This window comes from Gastrolobium bilobum, unplaced genomic scaffold (genome assembly GCF_033153095.1).
Source record: "Gastrolobium bilobum isolate Gb01-03AN ecotype WA unplaced genomic scaffold, APGP_CSIRO_Gbil_v1 utg57529, whole genome shotgun sequence".
NCBI lineage: Eukaryota > Viridiplantae > Streptophyta > Magnoliopsida > Fabales > Fabaceae > Gastrolobium > Gastrolobium bilobum.
Genome location: NW_026899573.1, coordinates 65,186 through 75,922, shown reverse-complemented (window position 1 = coordinate 75,922; position 10,737 = coordinate 65,186). Strand labels below are relative to the sequence as shown.

General features: G+C 41.0%; 1 protein-coding gene across 1 annotated transcript; it reads left to right on the top strand.

Moving 5' to 3' along the window:
• The first annotated feature begins 3,666 nt into the window (after window positions 1–3,666).
• Window positions 3,667–4,833, top strand: LOC133291614 (uncharacterized). The gene is made up of 2 exons (XM_061489900.1): window positions 3,667–4,436; window positions 4,533–4,833. The coding sequence occupies exons 1-2, from the start codon at window positions 3,667–3,669 to the stop codon at window positions 4,831–4,833; spliced, it is 1,071 nt and encodes a 356-aa protein (XP_061345884.1).
• Window positions 4,834–10,737: the final 5,904 nt, after the last annotated feature.

Sequence of the window (10,737 nt, the reverse complement as noted above, 5' to 3'; positions counted from 1 at the left end):
GATTTTTTTAATTTAAATTTTAAATAAAAAATACTAGTTTTAACTAAAATGACTATCATTTAAAAGGATAAATATTTTTCTCATTAAGTATAAATTTGACGAGACCAAATTTCACATATTTAACTGGTTTAAACTCAACCTCTTCAGGCCTATTTTGTGCTTAAATAAGAGATACTAATCATAATTTGGAAAATTGGGTTTTAATTGGGTCATTTGGATTAAATTGATTTACTTGATAAAATATTAGAATTTTAAACATATCTTGATATTTTGAGCATAACATGAGTTAAATATGCTATTAATGCGATTATTTTTTTTTTATACACTATTAATGTGATTCTGTGTTGTTAGATTTAGCAAGTGCAATAGTCAAACTGGGGAGGGGGCTGAACATGAGTTGGTAACTTGGCGCTGAGTTAGTGGGGTTGGATATGTGTTCGATTCCCGCTGAATGCATTCTTGGGGAGGGGGCTGAACCTTTAGCCATCACTGTTCCCCCGCACTCCGGATTAGTCCCATAGCCGGCTCAAAGAGTCGAAGCTCGTGGGGATACCGGAGGGAGCCAACTCGTCTCAAAGAAATAATTAGGGTTGGGTAACTCCAAAAAAAAAAGATTTAGCAAGTGCACTAGTCAAACAAGTAATAAAATGATGAGTAAAGATCGTTCCCACGAGGATTTGTGTTCAAGCACTGACTAATCATATATACTTAAGTTGAATCAACCAAAAGATCATTGATTGCATTAATTTCTTGTCACCAGAAACTAAGTTGAATTGTATTAAACTTAATAAGCAAATAAAATGTGAATTATAATGTAAACAAGTAGTCAGATGTCAATTTCCCTCAAGCATGAATTTATGGATGAACCAATTTTCATAATGAATTACCTACTATGTGATGTTGATCAACCTTTTTCTTATCATCTCAAGATGTAATGTCTTACTACCCTGATAGATACATTAATCAGAAACCCCAATGTCTTGGTGATCCCTTTCTTAATACATGCATTAATCACTAAGGTCTTAAGACCACATCAGAATCCTAGCATCAATGTCTTGACTACTAGAACACTAATGATGAAATTATCAAAAATAGAGAAATAATGTAAACATGTCTGTTCTACACTATTTATCAACATGAAGAATTAATCAAGACAACTTCATACAATCACATAATAGATAAACAAAACATCTAATTAACCATTCATAAATTCAAACTTGAGTTTCATTGAATCAGACTACAAAGGACTCTACTCAGACATAATTGAAATACAAACAAAGGAAGAAGAAAGATCAAACTCCATTGTCATGATAGTTAAGTCTTCAATCTTCAAGTACAATTACATAAAGAAGTACCAACTATTACATAAACTAATCTTAAGGAATTTGGAAATTCAGAGAGAATAAGGAGTCAGATCAGATCTTTCATAGATCTGATCTGATCTCCCCTCTCCTAGAGTGATGGGCCAGGCTTAGATTAGAATATGAGAGAATGAGAGAATATGTCCAAATGTGAAGGCCCTTGCCTTATATAGAGTTACAAAATACAACTGAATAACAACCAGAAACTTACATGGGCACTAAAATGCTCATTCTTGGACGTTTTAGCGCTCAACTTGGACGGATGAGCAACCACTTTTAACTATCTTGGGCGCTAAAACATTCAATTTGGGCGTTTTAGCGCTCAACACTAGCATCTTTTAGAACAGCAAGGCGCTAAAACTCTTGACTTTGGGCGTTTTAGCGCCCAACTCTTAGAATTTTCCCATTCTTCAGAATTTTCTTCCTTCTCTCTTTTGCTTCATTGAGCTTCATTTTCCTACAAAACAATGTAAAATTTCAACATAAGCTTCAGAACTTGTATTTGAGAGATTTCCATAACATTAACCTCTTTTCCATCCATTTAATCACACAAATTGATATTAATTCATGCTTAAAAACCTGATGAACCAAGGGTTTATCATTCTGTCTCGTAGATGTGATTCTTATCTTGTAGAAAAGCTAAGAGATAGACATTTTAACTTTCCTAAAGTGGTAAAGACTAGAATCTGATTGCTAAATAGCTTAATTTTGCTTGGGAAAAGAGCCATGAAATAGTCTTGATGTTGGAACATGAACCATGCCCTCTCTCTATCCCATATATGGAATCATATGAGTTATATTAAATTTTGGCCTATCTTGGCCAAACTACTTCTTTTCAAAGGTCTTCTAGAATCTAACTATAGTTGTTATGGACCCGTATAAAGAGCCCATACGATGACAGGTCGAATAAGGGACAATCCAAGATTCAAATCAAGTGTAATTACGGATAGTATCCATTAAGGATACTAATCCTGATACGACAGCATAGCAAACAGGCTAGGACCCTCATCAGAGGCACTAAAGGCCCACATCACATTATCCACAGGTAACCTCTATAAATACAAGGTAAACCTTAAAGATACGTTACGTTCTCTCCCTTACTGTTATGCTGTCACTGTGCGCACACACACCCCATTGGCTAAAGCCGTTATTAGTTCGTTGTGCACAGTGATCTGCTTGGCTCAAGGGTATCTCCTTCATAGATACCTTGGAGAGGGCACTAGAACCAATATCGATATACTAGCCTATTGGGTCGGACATCTCTGTCTTCAAGACAGAACATTGGCGCCGTCTGTGAGAATTCTTTTTGAATTTGACATTCCCACCATTCTGACTGAAGATGGCAGTCCGAACAAGGAGTAATAGCCAACAGCCACACCCTCAAAATCAACCGCTGGATCCAGTTCTGGAAGAGGTAAATCAACCTCAAAACCAGCCTGAGAATGAAATAGATTATGATCATGTTCACGTTAGCGAGGATGTATCAGATACAACCTCCACCCCAGCACCCCGCGACCGAGTTGAAGTTCCACCTCCGAATAACCCTCCCCAACATCCTGGGGATACTGCTGCCGCGGCTCGCGTTGCCCAACCTGCGAATCCTGACTCTAGACTTGCTCAAAACGCGGTCACTGTAGTCTTACGGCGAATGGAGGAGATGGAGAATCGTAACAACCTCCAGCTGCAAGACTTCCGGAGAATGCAGGAAGAAAATACTTGGAGGATGTATGGTCTAGAGCGGCGCTTAATGGGGATGACAGGGCCTGGGTTGACAGAGGCCCTAGGCCGAGAAGGGAACCATAACCCGGATCATGCAAACCGGGTTATCCAGGTGGAAAACCAAGGAAGGCCCAATCCGGGAATCACATCAGGTGCAGACCCGAGAAATGATGAAAGGCCCAATCTTGGGACCATGTTGAATCTGATCCCTGAGAACAATGCAATGGGTGATGGGAATGTTGTTGTGCAAACTTTGACCCAGAATGCTTCAGTATGAGCAAATGGCCAGAGAAACCGGGATGGTACACATCCTCACCAAAATAATCAAACCACCAGGGGACGATCTGAACCCAATAGATATAGGAGGAAATACAGTAGGGGGCAGTATAATAACAGCCCTTCACTGGTGAAATACTGAATGCTCCTTTCCCAGAGATTTTGATTTGGCACGCTTGCCGAAATATGAAGGAAATCAGGACCCACAGGTCCACATAGACGCCTTCGACACTGACATGTATATCCGAGAAATAGATGAACTCCTCATATCTCAGATATTTGCCATAATCCTAACTGGGGCAGCGCAGGCATGGTTTTCAACTCTTCCTGCCAATTCCATTGGATCCTTCGAGGAATTTGGAGAAAAGTTCCTTCTGAATTTTGCAACCAACAAAAGCATCCAAAATCCGAGTTCGCACTGAGGAAGATACGACAACAACCCAGAGAAACCCTCCAGAGGTATCTCAACCGAGTCAAGGATGCTGCCTTGCAAGTGTCGGGTTTACAGGAGAATGTCCACGTCCACCTCATTGTGGCTGGCATAGATGGATCATATAGGCTAGCCAAGTCGGTCTACAAAGACCCTGTGAGGACGCTGGAAGAGTTCAGAACTCGTTCCAAGAAATACTTGGAACTCGAACAAATGGAGATAGCAAATGCGCTATCAGAGGAAGGTAAAAGAGCAAGCCCAAGAAGGAGGAGCCCGACACCAAGAGAAAAGGAACGACCTGATAATAAAAATAAAGACTCAAGAAGCAGGATCTTGGATGATAGAGACCGGGTTGGAAGATATGAGGAGTATACACCGTTGAATGCCTCACGCTCTCAAATTTGGAGGGAAGTGGCAATGACGGAGATGAAAAAAGTTGACAGACCTCGGCCCATATTTGATAGGGGAGGTTTGGATAAGTCCAAGTACTGTGCCTTCCACGATGGACCGGGTCACAACACTGATCAATGCTGGGATCTCGGAGATGCTCTGGAGAAATTTGTTAGAGAAGGAAAACTACGTCAGTATGTGATCAAAACTCTGGGTGCAAAAAATAACAAAAGAAAGTTCGAAAAAGGAGCAAGAATCTGGTACCTGAGAAGAAGAAAAAAAGATTAAAGCAACCAGAAAGATGATTCCAATAATGATGAATTCCCATAAGTCGAATTCGATTGTAACGTGATCAGTGGAGCTCTGGGAGGAGGAGGAGATACTGTAAGTGCTAGGCGAAAGTACCTAAAAGAAGTGCTGTCGATCCGGGATCGTCCTAAATTTAAGGAGGACCCCAGTAAACCAGACCCTCCTCTGCTCTATTTCACAAAGAAAGATATGCAAGGTGTCTTCCCAGGGCACGTAGATGGTTTGGTCGTCATCGAAACCTTGGTGAATTGCCGAGTTAATAAGATCTTGATAGATGCAGGAAGCAGTGCCGACATCATACTTTGGGGTGCCTTCAAAAAGATGAACCTTGATGAGGTGGACCTCTAACCATGCAAGACAACCTTAATAGCTTTTAATGGAGAAAATACACCTCCTAAAGGCTACATAGATCTAAGGTTGTAAAGAACCTTGGGATACATCACCCCAAAAGCTAGCTCAAGGGGTGGGAGTGCCCAAGGCCTTATAAATGCCATATTAGTTGCCCATCCAATCAATGTGGGACTATATATCTCAACACGCCCCCTCACGCAAGAGCCCTTTAGGCTAGAAACGTGGAAATTGCACAGGCCCATTTTTGGTTTACCTTTTTGTGCTTTTTTTTATTTTAATTCCACTTTTTTAAAGCGGGGGACGGTGAGGCTCTGATACCATGTAAAGAACCTTGGAATACATCACCCCAAAAGATAGCTCAAGGGGTGGGAGTGCCCAAGGCCTTATAAAGGCCATATTAGTTGTCCATTCAATCAATGCGGGACTATATATCTCAACAAAGGTTGACCTTGGGAACGAAGGAATCGTTTAAATCAGAACAAGTGCGATTCATAGTAGCTGACTTCCCGTCAGCATACAATTTAATTCTGGGGAGACCGACCATACACAAATGGGACATGCTGGTCTTTACAAAACATCAAAAGATAAAGATGGTAAGCAATAAGAATGAAATCATTACCATTATTGGCGATCAAAAAGAGTCCAGGGAATGCTACTTTGAGACAGTCAAAGGGAATGAAGGTGGACACTTAAGTCCACCCAGGATACGTCCGGGGGTTAAAGCCGGCAAAAAGGCAATCCCTCATCATTCAGAAAAGTCTGTCAATGTGGTTGAACTGGATATGAGAGAAGAAATGATCCCTAGGCCGGAACCGGATTGGGAATTAGAGGACCTTGCGTTGGGAGAAGAACCTGGTCAATTTACCCTTTGCATCTGCCATATGAGCTTTGTGAAGTAACTCTTTGATATACTTTGATTGTGAAAGGATTAAAGCTCCAGAAGGTGCTTTCTGCACCTCAATTCCAAGGAAAAAATTAAGCTCTCCAAGATCTTTGAGAGCAAATGTAGAATGTAGTTGTTGAATGAGGGACTGGATGAAAGATGAGTCACTACCCGTGATGATTATATCATCTACATAGACCAAGAGAAACACACAGTGAGCAGTTGTCTTGTAGATAAACAGTGAGGGATCACATTTACTAGCAGTAAAGTCAGGATGAAGTAGAGAGGATTTCAACTTGTCAAACCAAGCGCAGGGTGCCTGCTTGAGGCCATAAAGGGCCTTATGCAATCTGCAAACAAGAGACCGATTAGAAGATTCAAAGCCAGGAGGCTGTGGCATATAAACTTCCTCATCAAGAGTGCCATTGAGGAAGGCATTGTTGACATCTAGCTGTCTTAATGACTAGCCATAGGTAATGGCAATAGTAAGAACAGTACGAATTGTGATGGGTTTCACAACTGGAGAGAATGTCTCAGTGTAGTCAAAACCAGCCTGTTGGTGAAAACCTTTTGCCACCAACCTAGCCTTATATCTATTTAGGGAACCATCTGGATTTTCTTTTACTCGAAAAACCCACTTACAACCAATGGCAGTTCTGTTGGGAGGAAGAGAGACTAAAGACCAAGTTGAGTTGACATGAAGCGCCTCAATTTCAGTTTGCATAGCAGAGAGCCAATTAGGATTGGCCAAGGCTTGTTTGATTGTGCTAGGCTCAAGGGAAGTGGAAAAAATTTGAGGCAGGCAGGCTGTTTTAGAACGAGTAAGGATGGGATGAGTTTGGGAGTTGGTAAGGGAACCTGAAGGAATATATTCTGAACCAGAACTGGGAGGAGAAGAAGAAGAAGAAGTTGGACTAAAAGAAATAGAAACAGAAGAACCTGAATTTGATGTGACAGCAGGTGAGACTGGCTCAAAAGCATGGCTGTGGCTGGAACGTGATGTGTCTGGAGAAGAAACTGGACTTGTAGTCGAAGAGGAGGATGCTGGTTGGTCTGAGCTGCAGGCAGGTGTCAAGGAAGTGCTGCTGGATGCTTGGGAACTTGGACTAGTGGCACACGGCAGTGATAAGGAATGTTCAGTGGAAGTAAATTGTGGTGGTGATGGCATTAAAGGATTGATATTGGACAAAGAAGGAGAGGAGTCATGGACTGGAGTGGAAGAGGGTAAGTCAAACCAAATAGGATAGGGAAACTTTGTTTCATTGAAGAGCACATCTTTAGAGATAAAGAGTCTACCTGAAGAGTTGAGACATTTATAGCCTTTATGTGTGGGAGAGTAGCCAAGAAAAAGACATTCACTACTTCGAAACTCTAACTTGTGGCTGTTGTATGGGCGTAGGAAAGGGAAGCAAGCACACCCAAAGACTTTGAAGGACTTATAATCAGGGACTGTGTTATGCAATTTGATGAAAGGAACCTCAAAATTTAGTGCAGCAGTGGGTAAACAGTTGATGAGATAAACAGCTGAGATGAAGGCATGATCCCAAAATTTTATAGGTAAAGATGCATGAGCAAGGAGAGTGAGACCAGTCTCAACTATGTGACGATGTTTTCTCTCAACTACACCATTTTGATGGTGAGTGTGAGGACAAGTAATTCTATGTATGATACCAAGATCCTTAAGTTTCTGATGAAATGGCCTAAATTCCCCATCCCAGTCAGTTTGAAGGGCTTTAATGGATGATTGAAAGTAATTTATTTGACACAAGTGTTTGAAATTGATTGAAAACAGTTAAGGCTTCAGACTTCTGTTTAAGGGGATAGATCCAAGTATATCGAGAGTGTGCATCCACAAAGGATATGTAGTAAGTGAAACCCATTGTAGATTTAACAGGGGCTAGACCCCATAGGTCACTAAACACAAGATCAAAAGGTTTTGCATACACTTTGGTGGATGGGGCAGAATGCAAACGATGAATTTTTCCCAAACAACAAGCTGAGCAAAAAGAAATATCTATTTTATTTGGAAAGGAAATATTACAAGATTTGAGAACAGAATTGAGAGCCTCAGTGTGAGGGTGTCCCAATCTACAATGCCAAAGTGAGTACATATGGTTTGATCCTACAGACTTTACAGAACTACTAGCTTCATTGACTGTGCATTGTGTGAGTACATCAGTGGGTAAGGTACTAGAAGAAACTGAGCTACTACACACAGTCTTAAGACTACAAGAGACAGAATTGAAAACAGGAGTAGGTAAGCACTGTTGACTTGAGTGCTTATCAGAATTCAAGGAAATATCAACTCCTTGAAAGCGGTATAGGCCATCACTTCCCAAAGCACCATTCAGCAACACTTCATGTGATACCTGAGATTTTACACAGCAGGTAGAGGGGTGAAATTCAAAATAGACACCATTATCTCGAGCAAATTGACTTACACTAATGAGATTTTTAGTGATAGAGGGAACAAGAAGTAAGTTATTGAGATGTAAATGAGTGTGTGGTTTGAGAGGAGAGGGAAAAGAAGAGTGACCAGCAGCATTCACTTTCAAACCTTGACCATTCCCTATGTAAACTTGGTCTGCACCTGACAATTGTGTGCTTTGTAGCAAATTCTGAGGATTAGCAGTTACATGGTGAGAAGCACCCGAGTCTGGATACCACTCAATAGTTTGAATGTTCGAAGGGGTTGGCAGAAGTCCTTGACCCTGTGCAACATTACATTGCTGTTGAGTGGCTTGTTGAGGTTGATTTGTGGTCAACAGAGCTTGAGGTTGGTTTGATGTAGGAGTTCTGTTGTATTGATACGATCTCTGAAACGAAGACTGTGTTGATGGAAAGTAATGAGGAGCTTCAGGTGGAGAGAACTCAGGTATAAAGTTTTCATCAAACCTATATCAACAGGTCTGAACTCCATGTCCAAACTTATAGCAAAGTTGACATTGGACATTGCTACGTCCACGACTTCTTCCTCCTCTATTGCTTCGAGCATAGAACCTTCCTCTGCCTCTTTCACTATTTGAACCATAAGGCCTTAGACTGTACATGTTCTGATTCTGGTTAGCTTGCATAGTAGCAAATGGAGGTCTTGTAGGTGTTAACTCAGACCTAGAGACTTCCTTTTGATCAGTAGGAGTTTTCTGAACTACATTCACAGACATTGATTCTGACAGAAGAGTTTTATTCTGCCTTGCAAGCATCATTTCGTAGGAAATGAGTTCAACTCTCAAATCACTTAGTGAGTATTGATTTTCACGAGCTCTAACAGAGGTTACGAATGCATTGAAATCAGGAGGAAGACCAGCTAATATTAACTCAGTTTGTTCTTCTACAGAAATAGGACTTTTAACAGCTTTCAGTTCATCACAGATGGATTTTACACGTCTAAGGTACTCAGCTACAGATCTCCCACCTTTCTTGATGGTACGAAGTTCAGATCTGAGCTGATGAGTCTTAGATCTCATCATTCCTTGAAAAAAATTGTGGATCGGCTCCCAAGCTTCGAATGCATGGTTAACGCCAAGGATCTCATTCAAGACTTCTTCTGAAATAGTAGAAAGGATCCATGACAGGAGCATCTGATCTTGACGAAGCCACTCAGTATACAGAGGATTAATGACTTCTTCAACACGAGCTTGCTCTGATTCATACTGAAGAGGTATTTTAGGGTTCACAAGAAAGTGATGAAGTTGGTGAGAAGTGATTACCGGCTCTACAACTTGATTCCAGAGGAGAAAATTACTTTCTGTTAGCTTAACAGAAATTCGATGAGTGAACAATGACGAAGAAGACGATCGATTTTGATTTTCTGTTGATCCATTTCCAGCGGTTGTTCCGGTGGCTGAAGCCGACGGAGAACGTGGTTGCGAAGCGGAAGACATTGAGTGAGAGGATCTGTATCAGGCCCTCAGAAAGAGAGCTCTGATACCATCAGAGAAATCAGAGAGCGAAGAAAGAGAGAGAGAAAAGAGAGAACGAAGGAGAAGATGAGAGAGAATGAATAGTTCATATTATTCAGTATATTCTGAAAACAGTACACATGCGTCCCTTTATAGGACAACTAAGTTTGTTACAAGCTTACACGTCACCATCAGTTTACCAACTAATGTGTTGGCTATTTACACAAATAACCCTGGGTACAGCTGTGACTATAAACACAGTTGTCCAGTATACAATATAGCTACTCTAATAACCCGAATCAGTAAGACCATAGATCCCCACATCAAGGAAGAGTTAGCCGGGTTTCTCAAAAGTAACACAGATGTCTTTGCATGGAAGTCATCAGAGATTCTCAGCATAGATCCAACATTTTGCTGCCATAAGTTGGCGGTTTACCCCGGATCAGTACCAGTTTCGCAGAAGAAAAGGAATTTGGGGCCAGAAAGAAAACAAGTTCTGGAAGAACATGTGAAGGAATTGCTAGATGCTGAGTTTATTCGCGAAATACAATATACGACTTGGCTTGCCAACGTTGTCATGGTGAAAAAACCCAACGAGAAATGGAGAGTCTGCACTGATTACACGGATCTGAATAAAGTGTGCCCAAAGGATTCTTACCCTATGCCCAACATAGATCAGCTAGTGAATAACTCAGCTAGATTCCAATTGCTATCCTTCATGGAGGCGGCTTATTCAAGTTATAACCAGATCCCGATGTATCCTGAAGATCAAGAAAAAATTGCCTTTATTGCTAAAAAGGCCAATTACTGCTATAATGTGATGCTGTTTGGGCTCAAAAACTCTAGGGCTACGTAGCAGAGAATGATGAACAAAGTGTTTGAGGATCAACTGGGCAAGAATGTAGAAGTGTATATTGATGACATGATCGTGAAGTCATTTGACATGACGAAACATGTCCAAGATCTGGAGTAGACATTCCAAAAGCTCAGGAAATACCGCATTCGACTAAACCCGGTAAAATGTGCATTTGGAGTTCTAGCGGGGAAATTCTTAGGTTTCATGCTAACCCATAGGGGAATTGAAGCAAAACATACAAGTGCAAAGCAGTACTTGAT